Raw genomic sequence first — 18,554 nt, forward strand, 5'->3', positions numbered from 1 at the left:
CTGCAGAAGTAAAGATTGACTTGCGTGGCCTAGAAGATCTCCTCTTTGGAACTTCGCTGTAGGTTCATCTGAACCTCCTTTGAAAGCCGCAACTTTTGGTGGTGGAATGAAGTCAATCCGACGAACGGTTTGCAAGATATCGACTGCCCTAGTTTGAAGCTGGAAACTGCTGAAACTGAAGCTGCAACTGCAGAAGTAAAGATTGACTTGCATGGCCTAGAAAATCTCCTCATCTGAACTGCGCTATAGGTTCATCTGAACCTCCTCTGGAAGCCGAAACTTTTGGTGGTGGAATGAAGTCAATCCGACTATCGGTTTGTGAGATATTGTCTGCCCTAGTTTGATAATGAAGCCGCTAATGCTGATGCTACTGATCTAGGGTTTGCTACTGCTGATATGAATCAGATTTATTGTACTGTTTCTCTCTGCTGAATTATTGAAGATAAAAGAAGATTTGATCAAAGGATTTCCCCACACATTGTGGGGTTTGTCCCTGGCTAGCCGCCACATCCTGTGTCTCTTGTCTTGGCTTGTTTTCTGTCGATCGTTTAATGTTCTATCTGCACTTTACTTTATGTACATGTGATTGCTAATCGGTGGAATATAATAAGAAAAAGAAGTAAACTGTTATAAGCATAGAACATACCATAACTTAACATGGTATCAGAGCCGAGGTGAAGACAAAGCCCAAGCAAGAGCAAGAGCAATCATTGAAGAGAAGATTGGCAAGGCTATCTTAAAAGAACTATGGGGTCCTCAACACTCTTTCCTGCTGAAGACAAGCTCCGTGAGAAAGCTAACTATCACGGATGGAAGATGTCTATCGATCTAACCCTTGAAGATCAAGGAGTGCTGGACCATGTAAGAGGCAATATTGTTGAGCCTTCATCAAATGCATCTGCTGCTGCCTGGAACAAATGGAAAAATGGAGAAGTCAAAACAAAGAAGATCATCCGGAACTCTATCGACAAGCGCTTGGTGGCCTACATCTTTGATCTAGACACCTCCAAGGAAATCTACGACAGACTGGTGAGTTTATTTAAAGTTAATGATGCAAACCAAGTTTTGTTTCTTAGAAATAAGTTGAGGGAAATCAAGAAGGGTAAAGATGAAAGTATGCAAGCATACTTCTTAAGAATCACCGAGATCAAGAATGATCTCCTATCTATTGGGGAAACCATTACTGACAGAGAAATGGCACTCACAACTCTCGGAGGATTACCATCTGAATGGTATGTGTTTAGGACTACTCTTCTGAACAATAATGTAATTCCTAGTTTCGAGGAATTAATGGCTAGATGCATTCAAGAACAAACAAGGGTAGAAGAGCAGGAAATGCCCTTGCCTAAAGGTCCTCCTGCTGTTTTTTCTTCTCATGCAAAGAAAAGAAATAATTCCGGGACTAAATCAAAAGGAAAGGCTGGACCTAAGGCTAGAAGAAAATGACGATGTTACATTTGCGATAAAGCAAGTCACTATGTATGAGGTCATGAGCATCATGGTAAATGAGATCATGGACATAAAGGGCAACATGAGATCATGGACATATAGGATAGCATGATGATGATGCACACTAGTTTGAGCAACATTATGATGGATAAAATCATGGACATAGGCAGCATGATGATAATCATGATTAGAGAAGCATGGTACAGTATGCAGTGGTGCAACTCGAAATCCCTCTGATGGCAATCAAAGGAATGACAAATTCAACAGCAAAGGTAAGAGGAGAGCTGGGAATCAAGGAAGAGGACAAGCATTCAAGAAGGCTAGAAATTCCAGGATGTATGAAATGCACCTAACCTCAAAAAGAACCTAGTGTCCATCTCGGCAACGGAAGACAAAGGCTACAAGGTAACCTTCAGCGATGGCAAGGTACGTATATGGAAAAATAATGTTAAATATGCCTTTACACTTGGGTTTAGTTTTGATTCATTATATCAGGTCGATGGAAGTCTACTAGGTGTCATGTCTTATGACACATCTCTTCAGTCCGAACTTTGGCATCGGAGGTTTACCCACCTTCATTACAAAGCTCTACCCGATGTAAGACAGATGGTAACAGGGATGTCCGAATTCCAAGTAGAGAAAGAAGGTGTATGTCCGGGATGTGCCAAAGGAAAGCTCAAAAGGGGACCATTCCCCTCAAGCCAAAGCAAGACCTCCGATATATTACAATTGGTTTACTCAGGCATACCTGAGGTTGGCATTAAGAGGGAGACTACTACACCACATACTCCTGAGCAGAATGGTGTGGTGGGAAGGAAGAACCACACGATGATGGAAGCTGTCCAGGCCATGCTACATGATCAAAGACTTCCAAAGTTTCTATGGGCTGAAACTACAATCACCGCCGTATATGTACAAAATCGATGCCCTCATCAAGCATTGGATTCCTAAACTCCTGAAGAAATGTTCACAACCGGTCAAAGGGAAGTCGTGATTAGTCATGATGTCACCTTTGACAAAGATATGGCTCTCAGCAAGGTGGACAATCTGCTGACTTTGAGTAGCTCTCAAGAAGCCGACACCAGGGAACCGAAAGAAAAGGATGATGAATCAATGCCTGATGTAGAAGAACCCATGGATCCGATTGATCCTCCTCCATATGAGCCTTCCTCTTCTAGGAAGAGGCCTTCATGGCTTAAGGGGTTACTTGATGATGCTGAAGGACATGCTGCACCCCGAGGAACCTTTCGTGAAAGTAAGAAACCTAATAGGTATCAAGGATACCTGACCATCATGAGCACGATCATACAAAATGAGCCTTCGTCATTCTCAGATGCCGTCAAGCATCAAGTATGGAAGGATGCTATGACCGAAGAATATGAGTCTATCATAAAGAATGATGTTTGGGAAGTAGTTCCCAGACCCCAGGATAAGACTATTGTTACTTCCAAATGGCTTTACAAGATAAAGCATGCAGCAGATGGAAGCACGGAAAAGTATAAGGCTCATTTTGTTGCTCGAGGTTTCTCCCAAAAGGAAGGTATAGACTATGATGAGATATTTGCACCTGTTGCCAGATATATGACCATCCGCTCGATCATAGCCCTTGCCGCTTCACAAGGATGAAACCTACATCAGATGGATGTCAAGACTGCGTTCTTGCATGGCTCGATCAAAGAAGAGGTCTACGTGGAGCAACCCGAAGGATTTGAGATTTATGATCGAAAATCTCATGTATGCAGGTTGAAGAAAGCTCTCTATGGGCTGAAGCAAGCACCCCGAGCATGGTATGAGAGGATCGATAGCTACTTGATGAAGCTGGGATTCACTAGGAGTGAAGCCGATCCTAACCTTTACTTTAAGGTTGAAGATGACAAGCCTCTCATACTGGTGTTGTATGTGGATGACCTCTTTCTAACAGGTGCAAACCCTCTCATTCACAAATGTAAGAGGGAGATGGCTTTTGAATTTGAAATGAAGGACCAAGGACTTGAAGTGTGGCAGAAGCCAAGGGAAATTTTCCTATATCAAGGAAAATATGTGGTAAATATATTGGAAAGATTCGGTATGATGGACTGCAAGCCTGTGACTACCTCGAGGATCTTAACTTTTAGAAGTTATATGGTAGTGATGTCGGACCAGACTTGGGAAATGCCTCTGAGTTTCAAAAAAAAAAAACTCATTCGCATTGATGTTCTTGGTGAACCTCCGTCCGAACATATGTTTTGCAGTTAGCATTGTTTGCACTCATATTTGGTTGAGCCTCACTGGATTGATGCCAGGAATCTTCTGAGATGTCTTCAGGACACAATCTCTCATGGATTAAGATACACTGCCGGAGTTGTGAGACTACTTGGATATACTGATGTTGATTGGGTAGGCAGTGTGGTGGACCGTAAGAGCACTTCCGGGTACTGTTTCACCTTGGGATCTGCTTCGATATCCTGGATGAGCAGGAAGCAGAAGTTGGTGGCTTTGAGCACTGCTGAAGCAGAATATAATTGTTACTAGCATAACCTCGTGTGAGGAAGTCTGGTTGCGAAAGCTCTTCAGTGAGCTGTTTGGATTTACATTGGATACCACTGTGATTCTCTGTAACAACCAGAGGTGGGATTCGATTATTGAGGAATCCCATATTCGTCAGTTGCTCCAGCAGATAGACATCATCTGGGATATGGTAAGTCGATGAGCAAGGAAGCTCCATCACATTAAGATGATGTACAGGTTGATACACCTTGTCAAAGCCCCGAGGAAAGATCTAATCTGTGATTTTCCCAAATGACTTGGAGTCGGCAAGAAACCTTTGTACAAGGGTCCTGCATGTTGCATACATTGAGCTCTGGGAGCTCTGAGGGCTTGCGGTTCCTACTGGAGCAACATATGACCACAGGATGACTCACCCTCCCCTGGTGGTGCACACTGGAACAAGATGATTCGCTCTCTTGTGGATCAGGATGATTCGCTCTCCTGTGTAGCAGGATGATTAGTTCTCCTGTGAGGCCTGGATTGATGTGTTCTCCATGGCAGCCTGGATTGATGTGTTCTCCACAACGATTGTAGCAGGATTGATGTGTTCTCCTGTGAGGCCTGGATTGATGTGTTCTCCATGGCAATTGTAGCAGGATTGATGTGTTCTCCCGTGAGGACAGGATTGATTAGTTCTCCTGTCGAGGCATCCTACCCATGCAGTCTAGGACTCATGGGAAGAACCTCTCATCTGATCAATGAGCAGGGAAATGAAGTTAGGGACCATAGTAGTACCGGTGGACGCATCGTTGTAACTACCGTACTCCCTACGCTAGGATGACCTCCATTGATCTGGGATCAGTGATACTGGTCTGGGACCAGTGGTAGGAGTTGTACCATACTATGACGCTGACTTTGGGTCAGTTGAGACTGGTCTGGGATCAGTGATACATACTCTGAGACTGACTTTGAGTCAGTGGAGGATGATATTGGTCTGGGACCATTGGAGTTGTACTCACTATGACGCTGACTTTGGGTTGGTTGAGACTGGTCTGGGACCAGTGGTACATACTCTGAGACTGACTTTGAGTCAGTATGATACATCCTCGATCATTTCTTTTTCTTCATAATTCGGACAAAAGCAGAGTAGAACAGAACAATGCAAGAGCAGAGCTGAATAGAACAAAAAAAAAGTACAGATCAGTGCAGGGCAGAACAAGACAAAGCAGAACAGGCAAAATAGAGCAGAGCAGGGCAAGGGTCAGGCTGTACAAGGCAGTGCATTTGATGGATGAATAGTAACGACCGATAGACAGATTGCAGATGAAGTTCTCCATGGTTGAGAGGGAGTGTTAAAATTGGCAACCAGGGCAAAACTTCATGTGGGTCATCTTATTCATGGCTAATAATATTTTTATTAGATTCCTCTTGTCGAGAGGTGTAGGATTGATATAAAGATCATCCAATTCCGATAAGTATTCATGGAGATATGAATTTATTTTGATTATGGAATTATTATCAAGCCGACCTACAACTCATGTAGGCTCAGAAGCCCAACAGTCGCATCTATTCACTCACCAACGTTGTGTATAAATATAAGATGACTTTTCCTCATTTGGACTCACTCATCTCATCACATCTCTCTCTCTCTACTGCGCAGATATGAGTCTCTTCTCTACTGCGCTGAAATGGGTCTCTCTCTCTCACACATTTGAAGCCGGAAACTGCTGAAATTGAAGCTGCAACTACAGAAGTAAAGATTGACTTGCGTGGCCTAGAAGATCTCCTCTTTGGAACTTTGCTGTAGGTTCATCTGAACCTCCTTTGAAAGCTGCAACTTTTGGTGGTGGAGTGAAGTCAATCCGACGAACGGTTTGCAAGATATCGACTGCCCTAGTTTGAAGCCGGAAACTGCTGAAACTGAAGCTGCAACTGCAGAACTAAAGATTGACTTGCGTGGCCTAGAAGATCTCCTCTTTGGAACTTCGCTGTAGGTTCATCTGAACCTCCTTTGAAAGCCGCAACTTTTGGTGGTGGAATGAAGTCAATCCGACGAACGGTTTGCAAGATATCGACTGCCCTAGTTTGAAGCCGGAAACTGCTGAAATTGAAACTGCAACTGCAGAAGTAAAGATTGACTTGCGTGGCCTAGAAGATCTCCTCTTTGGAACTTCGCTGTAGGTTCATCTGAACCTCCTTTGAAAGCCGCAACTTTTGGTGGCGGAATGAAGTCAATCCGACGAATGGTTTGCAAGATATCGACTGCCCTAGTTTGAAGCCGGAAACTGCTGAAACTGAAGCTGCAACTGCAGAAGTAAAGATTGACTTGCGTGGCTTAGAAGATCTCCTCATCTGAACTGCGCTGTAGGTTCATCTGAACCTCCTCTGGAAGCCAAAACTTTTGGTGGTGGAATGAAGTCAATCCGACTGTCGGTTTGTGAGATATGGTCTGCCCTAGTTTGATAATGAAGCCGCTAATGCTGATGCTACTGATCTAGGGTTTGCTACTGCTGATATGAATCAGATTTATTGTACTGTTTCTCTCTGCTGAATTATTGAAGATAAAAGAAGATTTGATCAAAGGGTTTCTCCACACATTGTGGGGTTTGTCCCTGGCTAGCCGCCACATCCTGTGTCTCTTGTCTTGGTTTGTTTTCTGTCGATCGTTTAATGTTCTATCTGCACTTTACTTTATGTACATGTGATTGCTAATCGGTGGAATATAATAAGAAAAAGAAGTAAACTGTTATAAGCATAGAACATACCATAACTTAACATAATCTAACCAAATAGTTAGAATTATTCCCAAATCACTTTTACAGAGACTCAATAAATAACACTAGGACACATTTAAAATCCAGACAACAAAATCCACCCTAGCTTTGGGGTGAGGCTAGAGGGAAAAACTTTGTCGATCATTCGTGTTTAGAAACACACATGAATCGGTGAGACAAAAACCTCCTAGGATAGCAATCATCATCAGTAAGATAAACTTACCTAGGGTTGTTACATACATTTGTCTTACTAGGATCATTTACATTACAAAATGCAGAATGGGTTTACAAAACTCTAGCGTACATATGGATGATATGATGAATCTGTGGATCATCTGAGTGCTCGGACATGATGGAAATCCATGCACAAAAAAAAGTATGACTATGGGGTAGTTGACATGGAGTGGTCAACAGATAGTTATGTGGGGAATGAACATCATCAACCCTTCTTCATTATTTTGATGGTGAATTACCATCTCCTACACAATTCTATCCTAGATTCAAGTGCTTCAACTAATGTCATGACCAAGAAAGTCATGGAGCAACTGAACTTAAGGGTATAGGCCTTATCACAAAAAATGTGCCATGGACTCAAAAAGGATTGTAGTGTGTGGGTTAATTAAGGACTTTCTCCACAATAATCCCAGGTGTGGATTAAGGCAACAATAGGACATGGTGGACCCTCCATTTAGAACCAAACCGATTCTCTACAAGTGGGTCTACAAGAACAAGTAGAATCAAATGATACACTTGACACGCACATTGTGAGGCTTGTGGAAAATGGATTTGCATAGAAAGAAGACATTGATTATGAGGAGACTATTTCCCCCCCACAACAAAATGGGCTACCATTTGTATTCTATTTTCCTTGGAAGCACTAAATGGATGGAAAGTCCATGAAATGGATGTTGAGATTGCTTTCTTGAATGGAGACTTGAAAGAGAATGTTTTCATGTCTTAGTCAAAAGGATTTGTTGTGAAGGGACAAGAACATAAAATATGTAAGCTCATCAAATCCTTATATGGCTTAAAAGAAGCACCACGAAATTGTTTTGAAAAGATAATCGGGCATCTTCTAAAATGCAATTTCAAGAACTTTAATCTTGGTGATGGAACTTTGTTTCTCAAGAACGTTGGCAAAGCTATTGTATATCTTGTAATGTATGTAGATGTTTTGTTGATATTAGGGAACAATGAAAGCTATATTGCATCCATAAAGAAGGAATTGAAGAAAGGGTTTGAGATGATAGATTTGGGACATCTTTGCTACTACCTGGGCATTGAAGTGACTCAAAGTAGAAGGTACATATTCATCTTCCCTAAGAAGTACATCAGAGAATTGTTGAGTGAGATTATGAGGGCTAAGTGTAACTCTCGCTTTACTCCAATGGAACATAACTTGAAGCTCACATCAAAAGAAGAGAATGAATTTGAGAATGCAACCAAGTACAGATAGCTTCTGGGAAGTCTTATCTACCTCACCACCACCAGACTAGATATTCCATTTGTTGTTTGGATTCTTTCTAGTTTCATAGATGCATCTTGTGCAGTGCGTTGGTCTGTGGAAAAAAAGAGTTCTAAAATGCTTGAAGGGAACTCAAGACTTTGGACTCAAGTATTCTAAGGTGAATGAATTCAACTTGATTGGATATTCTGATTAGACTTTGAAGATGATAGAAAAAAGGGAGTGTCAACTTTAGGTTATCTCATGAGACTTGGATCAATAGCTATCTCCTGGAGATCACACAAATAGTCAATTCCAACAAATTCCACAATAGAGGCAGAATATGTGGCAGGTGTGGAAGCAGCAAAGGAGATTGTGTGGCTTTGAAAATACTTGAAGATTTGTGGGAGAAACAAGTGAATTCTACTTCTCTTTTGGTTGATGATACTTCTGCCATCAAGTTGGCAAAAAATCCTAGATTCCACGATTGAACCAAGCACATCAACACAAAGTGCCATTGGATTTGATATCATATAGAGGCCAAGACTATTCTTTTGATACATTGTTTCTCAAGGGAGCAAATTGCAGACATCTTAGAAGAGAAACGTTAAAAGGATTTACAATGATGCTTGGACTCACAAACACTCTTTTTGTTTAAGGGGTGGAATGTTAGATACCTAATCCTTAGGGATTGAGGCATATTGTGTATATTTTTGTCATTATTAAATTAGGAGAAATATGAAGAGTCATAAGTGAATAGGAAAAGATTTGGATTCCCAACAAGGTAAGGATGGCCTAGAGTGGTCTCTTGGATGTTCTGTGCCTAGTTTGTCAGTGTTTGGAGTACGTAATAGTTCAGGAATCATCATCTTTGACCAAGTTTTCTGTAAAATACGATAAAGTCTACATTACTGGATCCACTGAGGGCAAGTGGTGGAACCGCGAATCCCCGAATCCAAAACTGGTACGGATATGGATACGCTAGGATCCGCGTATGGTCAGTTAGTGACTTAGTTAACACAAAGTCGCGGGCGTTTTTCTGTTTGACTGCAGTTCTGGTGGGTTTTGGAGGCGGATAACGCGCACGCAGATATTCAGTTAACTGGTTAGATTAACTGCTGGTTAGATTAACTGCTAGTTAGCCGGTTAGATTAACTGTTGGTTAGCGTTAATCGAACTGCTGGTTAGATTCAATTTAGCAGTCGTTAGATTTTACAAAAATTTGAAGGCGTGGCTCAGTCAGGGTAGTCGAGCCGAGTGGTGCAAGGAGTATAGCCTGGTTGGCAGAGACGTGGGAGCCTGGAGCAGTCGTGGTCGGGAAAAATCATGGGAGCTGTGTAGATAATCGTTGGAGCAGAGCATCGGGTAGAATCGTGGGAACTATGCAGATAATTGCTAGAGCAGAGTGTTGGGAAGAATCATGGGAGCTGTGCAGATAATCACTGGAGCAGAGCGTCGGGTACAGTGCAGAGTTGTCCGAGCAGTTGGCGTCGCGCAGAGTGGTGTCCGCAGGTGTAGGTAAGGTTTAATAGTTAAAACATAAAAATTTCGTTAAAAAATATGTCATACAATAAATTAAATCTAATTTTATAAAACAAGGCTACGTTCAAAGGTTTATAAGATAAATGAAATACATTTTGAGAAATGCTTACGACTCACACACTTCCACTTGAAAAAATTAACGTGACCTTTCAATATACAACCTTGGCACTTTATCATAACTTAGTATCAACCCTTTCGTTGATTTTCGTGTGCTTTAAATTTTTGAATGTGCTGTCGCACTTTTCGATAGAGAACACGCACGGAAAAAACATGAAATATGGAATCTCGTAAGTTTAAATAAAATTGTTGGACCTTTTAAACTTTAAAGTTTAAACCTACAATAGGCCACTAGAATGTCGCACCTATAAGCCTTGAAACATGCGATAATAGAATTTAACGTCATGTCAAAAAATGTATATTTAGGTGTCAAGTGAGTTTATAGGTGTCACCTTTCGTATTTCATTTTAAATTTTTTTATTTTTATAACTCATAAGTATAACTTTATGTTTAGTTGTTAAAAATTAAAATATTTTTTAATTTTTATAAATAAAAAAAAATATTTTATGTTATAACTTTATTTTAACAATTATATCAATATGTTTCTATTAATATTTGTATGTTTATTTGTTTGTTAGTTTTTAAATTAGGTATATATATAATTATTTATTTATTTAAATTTTAAATTATTTAATAATTGATAATAAAACAATAATTTAGAATTTTATATTTTTTTGTAATTTTATTTTGCCTTACACATGCATATATATATATATATATATATATATCTTAGGAATAACAATTTAGAATTTTGTTTTGAGAATGATAGTTTTATTAATTTATATTTTATTATAAATGCAGGTGTGATAAACATGGAACCATCACACCATGAACCCAGTGAAGGAATAAATGTCAATAAAGATCCAAGATCTCCTTTATGGCAGTGTGTGGAAATTTTTGGCAAAAACTCTAGTGGTGGTTCGTACAAATGGAGATGTAGTGAATGCAATAACATTCGAAATGGATCATACACTAGGGTTAAGGCCCATCTCACTAGGCAAACTAAAACAGGTGTGTTAGTATGCAATCTTCTAAATGGTCCAAATGGCCAACCTGGGACAGGTTTGAGTCCTGCAAAAGTTAAGTTTTATGCATCTTTGCAAGATGTTGCTGATAAGAAATTCAGCAAGGGAAAAGTCCTTGTGCAAGCCTCCACAACCAAGTCTTCATTGCCATCTACACCAGCTCTGACAATTAATAAAAGACCTACTCTAGGACCTCTTGAAGCAGCATTCAATAACCAGGGTAGAGAAGTTGTAGATGAGCATGTTGCTCGATGCATCTATGCAAATGGGCTAGCATTCAATTTGGTGTGCTCTCCTTATTAGCAACAAATGATTAAAGCAGTTAATGAAGCACCAAAAGGATACAAAAGCCCCGGGTATGAAAAGGTACACACCACTTTGTTAACATCAGAAAGACAATTTGTGGATAGACAATTACAATCAATCCGTGATACATGGGCAGAAATAGAGGTGTCCATCGTTTCTGATGGATGGAGAGACCAAAGAAATCGCCCTTTAATTAATGTTATCGCAATTTTTCCCCAAGGAGCAATGTTTTTGAAGGCCATTGATTGCAGTGGAGTGGAAAAAGATGCAACATTCATCTCCACAATTTTTATTGATGCAATAGAAAGAGTGGGGTCACAAAATGTTGTGCAAGTTATCACAGACAATGCAAAGGTTTGTAGAGCAGCAGGCCTACTTGTGGAGGGTCAATATAATCACATCTTGTGGACTCCATGTGTAGTGCATTCATTGAACCTTATGCTAGCCAAGATTGGTGAGATTGAGTGGATTAGTGAACTATATGTAGCATCAAAGGAGATCCAAATGTTTATCACCAATCACTCAATGTCCCAAGCCATATATCGGAGTTTTGCAAAGTTGGAGCTACTAAAGGTACTCCATTTTTAATCAATGTTATGCATTATGAGTTCTCAATTTTAATGTTCAATTTATTTTGTGTCTGATTTATGATTTGACTTTTCAATATGTTTATGTAGGTTGTTGAAACTTGTTTTTCTTACCACACTTTAGTCATAAAGAGGCTTTTGGAGGTCAGACAAGCATTACAAGCAATGGTCATTGACCATCTTTGGAAATCATGGAGGACCTCAACTTCTGATAGAGGACAAAGAATAAAGTCTATCATTTTTGATGATGCATGGTGGGACAAGGTCCAATACCTTTTGCAGTTCACAGAACCAATTCTAACCATGATCAGGGCATTAGACACAGATATGCCTTGCTTGGGGGAAGTCTATGAAAACATAGATAGTATGTTGGAGAAAATACATGAAATTATCAAGGCAAGTGAGCATGACCCCTTTGAAGTATTTTACAATGAAGTGAAAGACATAGTTACAAAAAGGTGGAACAAAATGACTACGCCATTACACCTTTTGGCATATGCACTACACCCCAAATATTACCATTCCAAAATATTATCTTTACTTGGTAGAGCAGCGCCAAACAGAGATTCTGAAGTGGTACAGGGATATAAGACAACTTTGAGGAAAATCTATAGGGAAGTTGGAATTGCAAAGGAAGTACGCGAGGAATTTGGAGCATTTGTACAATCCACTGGGATCTTTTCAGATCCACTAGCCATGGATGATCGGGGGCATATGGATCCTATTACTTGGTGGGGCTTCCATGGTGGAGATAGCACTTATCTCTCAACTCTAGCCACGAGGTTGTTATCGCAGGTTGCCAGTTCCTCATCAGCTGAAAGGAACTGGAGTACATATGGCTTCATCCATTCGGTAAAGAGAAACAAACTGGGAGTAGCGAAGGTTGAGGATCTTGTATATGTCCATTCCAACCTTCGCCTTCTATCACATTCTACTTCAAGGTATAAAAAAGGTCCAAGTAGGATGTGGGATGTGGAACCTGAGATATCTGTCTTGAACATGACATTGAATGCCATGACTCACCTTAACCTACTTGAGGATGCTACACAACCACTTCCTACTTCTGCAACAATTTTTAACATTCCTGGCACACGATCGTCTATTCATGATGTAGAGTTGCAACATGCAGATGATGATGATGTAAACCCATTTCATGATTTGTAGACAAGCCTACTCTATATTATCATATTAATAAAGTGATCATTGATCAAACACTTATTTTGTATTTACTACTATCATCTTTGTATGAGGCAAGATGCATCATTTCAGTGTTCAGATTCTTAAATTATTTAATAATTTTAGTTCTAATGTTGTGATTCATGAATGGTTTTGATTTTCAACATCAAATGTATTTTCTAAAATTTAAAAAAATATTATTATATATTTTTGTACTTGCCGTATCCTGGTCGTATCCGGATCCTGGCTTTTCAAAAATCCAACGGATCCGTATCCATATCCGGATCCAAATCCGGATCCATATCCATATCCTAGTAACTTAGGATAAAGTAGGTGAGTGATATTTTCAATCAAGTCATTCAAAGAGACAATAGACAAGTGTGCTACATTACAAAGTACAAATATAATACCTTTGTGAATGCATCCACTAGACCATGTCTCATCAGTTGTGAATACCAAAGCTCTTGTTAATTTGGTCGTGATGCGATCTGCTGTCACTGAAGCCTATTCCATATTGATGAGATAATAAAATTCTGCGGCTTATCAGAACTGAAAGTCATGAACAGAGCTTTTGGACCTGGTCATAAATACAGATTAATAAAAAATTCATGGTTATTTCATCATTTTCTATCCTTTTCTGTCATCAGCTCGCTTTCTCTTGATGGTTTTTCTGCAGCAGTGTTTTTTTGGGTAGCTATCTTTGAAGTATTTAAATGAATAGCTACAGTTACACTTCATGCATCCATACATAAAACGGCCCTGAATCACTAGGTCAAATTTGTTTATTTATCCTTAGATGTAAAGAATGATGTGCTACCTTATATCAAAGTTTAAGTTTTCAATCCTTCAATTGCTTTCTAACGACATGGATGTCTTGAAATAATTCTATTTATTCTTTGATTACTTGTCCCTTTAGTCAGTGACAATCAAGAGTGAAAACTAGCCTCAAACTAGATCATGTTTTTGATTTATTTATGAACTTGACTCTATGAAAGGAATTTAGTTAAAGCATCTTGTAATGAAGAAATATAATGAAATTTGTAACAGAAATATTTCAAGATAGGCAAATCAAGGATTATGTAGAGCTAATTCTGTATCAATTTGCGGAGACTTTGCAGGGATTCTGTTTTCAAGGATCCTGCTATGATTGTGAGATGGAAGTAGTTGGGGGAGCACAAGAGGTAGTAACTTCTATGTATCATTTAATTTATAGTGGCCTCTGTCAGTGTAATGTACAAGACTGATGATATAAATTGACATTGAAATTGAATGAGTCAATCAAACCTTGGAAACTAAACTGTTTTAGATCAACAACTATAACTGTATAACTGTTCTACTTTTTGGACTTTTCCTGGTCATGATTTGACTAATTTTGGTCATATACAGGTACAAAAAATAGAGCAGTTACACTAATATGAGTACTCTGCTCTTTTCCATCTAACACTAAACGGGATTTACTGCTTGAACTTCATCACTAATGTTCTAGATTGAAATCTTTTTGAATATTATCTTGTTTCAGTAATGGCCACATTTATAAAGACGTGCATGGTTATTTTGTTTGTGTGTGCTTTATATGTAATATCAAAATAGTAAGAAGACAAAAATGGTTTGTGTAAAGTGGTCTAGTGGTACAAGAAACGAACTGTCTAGGGGAGGTAAAGAGTAAAGAGTTTAGTTAGTCAGAAGGTTAATAGTCACATATGGGTCTTGTTACTGCTCAAACTAGCAGGGGTCTTAGGAGGGGATCCTTTAGAGCAACTACTAGGTTAAGGGGCCACAATGGAGTGATAGCCCATTCTCACCTCAACTAAGACTCTGTGCTCTTTACGGACTTTCACCGATGGGAGGAGTCCCGATATGAGAGTCATCACAAGAATGGATAGACAATGATAGGATATGGGGTGATTCCTAAAGCCTATTCACAAGAGAGACTCAATTGAATAGCTTGCTTGAGAAGCAAGGTGATAGGCTCTCTAGAAAGGGCTATGAGGATACTTGAGCCTAGGTTTAGAGGATATGCCTTGACAAGGGGCTTCCTAGACTTAAGGATCCTTGTGGAGAAGTGGATTCTATGTGATCCTTGTGGAATTTGAGCTGTAGAGTTGTGGGAACACAAAGAACCCAAGTGGACCCAAACTAGGTCAAGGGTATGGGGTTGATCAACCAAGGAGGGTCTTGACCTAATGATGAACAATAATATAATCAAAGGACTAATTTTCTTTTGAGAGTTGAATGTAATGATTCAAATGAGGACACTAACCCAAATCAACCTAGGGCAAGAATTAGTCTTGTGGCTACTAGGGCTTGCTATATCTCGGGATATCACTGTCGGATTTGCTTGAAACTTGGAGTACCTCTAGAGATAATCCTAGCGCAGTAGTGGACCGAAAATCGAGGACTTTGGGTGGCTATAATGCTACTTGATTGATGCCCTAGATTACATGCTAGGGTTAGGCCTAGAAGGAGAAGAGATGTTGAGAAATCTAGGGGCAACAAGTGTAGGTGATTTATCTTATCTTTGATAACTACTTGTGATATATTTATACTTTTCTTGATTTACTACTTCTTTCCTTTGTTATAATTAGTGTTCTCTATCATCAATCAACTATCAAAACATAAAGAACAATGAGACAATAGGATACCTCTCCAACTTGAGAGGAAAACCCACCAAGATTTTTTCTCTTCTTATAGACCTTCAATTAACAAACTCCAAGACCTTTGACCCTTGACCAAGAACCTCCTAGACCAAGTCACACCTTGCTTCTAGTAATTCTTGCAAATTTGACTTCCAAAAACTTCTTTTGCAACTTCGACCTATTGCGCAACTTCTTTTGTAATTTCGACATATCTAGCTGCCTCTTTTGCAACTTCGACCTATCCAGCTGGTTCTTTTGCAATTTTGACCTATTTGGCAGCTTCTTCTACAACTTCGACCTGCCTACCAGATTCTTTTGCAAAATCCCTAACCCTAGCACGTGTGAGAAATGATGGTGTGATCTTGCTCCTTTCTCCTTCGCTTGGGTAGTGTTGGCGGTGCTGGAAATCTGTTAACCAAGGGGATCTCCCCGATATAAAGTCCCAACTAGACCTCACACTGTTTGGTGTAGGAGTCCCATCTGGTATAAAGGCCCGGTTGCCATATATTTAGAGATCTGCCTTAGCTTTGGTTGTCAGCATATGAGAGTGTTATGCTGGTATCTTCAAACAACAGGTAAGTGTGCCTAGTGAGTGCGTAATATAACTCGTGTCTATGTTCTCTTACTGCAAAGGGGGAGAGTGAAGTGAGCCTCTAAGTGAGAGGTAGTAGTACAACCCAGAAAGAGAAACACGCGGACCAAGAATGATCTGTCCAACATCTAGCGAAATAGTCCACAGCGGATGCGGCAATCGTTAAAACCGAAGTACAAGGGAAAACACGTACACCATCTAGTAGAGTAGTCCACATGGATGTGACGGTCATTATAACTAGTAAACAAGACAGGTCTGTCTAATGTCCTGTGGAGTAGTCCACAAGGACGAGACAACAGTGATAATCAATACAACACATTCTCAACAATGTAAGTACTAAAACAACCAAAGTAGTTCAACTATCTTAGTACAAGTTAAGCAAACATACATTACAAATGTTTAAAGAGTAGTCTTATAAACATCTACAAAACATGCGTGAAAATGTGTTGGCCTTAATGTGCTTCTGATTAAGCAAAAGTCCCAAGACACATCTGTACACCATACATCACTAGTCCTAGTAGTGGGACATTGGAGCCACTCCTTGCTCCTCAAAGAACTGGTTGAAAAATTCTCTATGCTTTGTGGGGAGGAGCCAAGGTCAAAAGTCCTTGCTCATACAATGGGAGGGGTATATATAGCCAAGGGTGATGGTTGACACTTGTGACTCTTGGACTACCCTCATGACCATTCAACTTCCTGTGACTTTTTAACTAACATGACTCTTCAACTTCATGTGTGTGCCCATTGGACCTTCACTTTACATTACATTCAGTTACAATAGATATGGCCCATAGTGGTGATGTGGCCTCTGTTAATTTGGGGTAGCATCGGATGTGCTCTAGGCCTCAAATTTTGCAAGGAGGCTTGGGCACATGTATTCCAAAGAACCCAGAGAACGTTTTTGGGACATTCCACTCAGAGACGATTTTATTAAAATAATTAATATTTTTTAATTTTCGAAGTCTAAACTTAGGAAATTAAAAATATTAATGGGTATTAATCTAATTGTGGGTGTAACTTTTAGAAGAAGACAAAGATCGAGCCAAAATGATCTAAGCCTTTGATTATGAGTTAATCTAGGCCATTGAATGTCAACGAGAAGATTATTTAAAGAAGCTTGAGGGTCATTTGGAAAACACACCGAGAGATCAAGAGATCGAATTTCTGAAGTGAGAAGTTCTCAGGAGGAAATTATGATTGAGGAGATTTTTTGCAGTTGAGGGGTAGGGATAGTTGGGTTGGAGTATCTTCTCTAGAACCCAGGATATGCACCATAGAGAGGAAGAGAGGCACTAGAGGGGTTGATGCTGAGCTAGAAGGACCCACACAGAGCTTGACGCTAAGCCAGAAGGGCTCACACAGAGGCAACTCAGTCACAAATGCAGAAGTCCGAGTTTTGTAGAGGAGATGACATTTCTGAGCAGGAGGGATGGAAACTGCTCTAGAAGGCAAGACGTTTTTGTTGAAATTTCTAAGTCTGACACATCAGAAATCCCTATTGCATTATCTGGTTTATTTTCTCCTACTTGTTCTTTTCATTAACAAGTTATTTATAAATATAAATACTGAAAATAAACACAAATGCAACCTTCACAAATATACAAATCAGCAACTGAAATAAACTGAGACAACACAAGGGACACTGTTGTTTTTGGATAATCGTCCCTGGAAAAATCCAATGCGAGAAAATCGATGCAGCAGATATGAGGGTTTTATTATTATGCAGTTTTCTGAATACAACTAGGTGCCAGAAATGGCTCACCCAATAGAGAATGCTCTCGGCAGTAGTACTTCTCTTCGGAGATAGATATTCCAGCTAATCAGCAACTGGATAAATAGCCCCACAGTGACTTTGATTGCTTCCTTAGCTGGACAACAAAAGCTGCTCCAAACTACCCTCAGGAACTGCGTCACCCCCAAGGACTACGTCACCCTTCTACAGCTCTGCGTTAGCTAATCAGCTCTCAGTCTTCCCCACAAAATTTCCTTAGCACAGCCTTTTCAGCCCAGCATCAGCTCTGCAACCCTCTGCGCTGCCTGTGTCAGCCTCTGCGACTTTTGTGTCAGCCTCTTGGCCCTCTGCGTTGGCCTCCTAAGCTTCTGCGTCAGTCTTGGCTGCCTCTGTGCCAACCTTCCTAGCCTTTGCGCTGTCTCTCCAACACTCTTTCTACCTCTTTGCTATGTATTCTCGGCCTTCTGCCGAACTGCCCCTCGCTGCAATAGATCACTTGTTCGATTTCCTCAGCAAATCTCACCCCATAAAATTGAACTCACTGATCAACTTGGTGTATCTCCAACTGACCCTCAAGCCTCCTTTTATACTTTTTCCTGTTGAGTTTTCAACGACCATGATTAAGTCCCTAATCAACGACTAAGATTAGATTTGGCTTGATCCATGTCATTTATAACATTCTCACCAACTTTTATATTAATACCTATTAGTATTTTAATTTTCCTAAGTTTAGACTTAGGAACCCCATTAAAAATATTAATTATTTTA

At 39.9% G+C, this 18,554-nt stretch overlaps 1 protein-coding gene across 3 annotated transcripts in view; it reads left to right on the forward strand.

The window, feature by feature from the left end:
* LOC149184925 (uncharacterized) overlaps positions 1-18,554 on the forward strand; it is a 275,322-nt gene that overhangs the window by 176,725 nt on the left and 80,043 nt on the right. For all 3 annotated transcript variants that reach the window (XM_089419015.1, XM_089419014.1, XM_089419013.1), the window contains one exon: positions 13,945-14,007. In XM_089419015.1, the coding sequence (XP_089275141.1) occupies positions 13,945-14,007 (63 nt within the window). The remainder of the gene's footprint in view (positions 1-13,944; positions 14,008-18,554) is intronic.

The sequence above is a fragment of the Pinus tabuliformis genome, chromosome 3_2, assembly GCF_031772625.1.
Source record: "Pinus tabuliformis cultivar Carrire ecotype Pingquan chromosome 3_2, CPIR1, whole genome shotgun sequence".
Taxonomy (NCBI): domain Eukaryota; kingdom Viridiplantae; phylum Streptophyta; class Pinopsida; order Pinales; family Pinaceae; genus Pinus; species Pinus tabuliformis.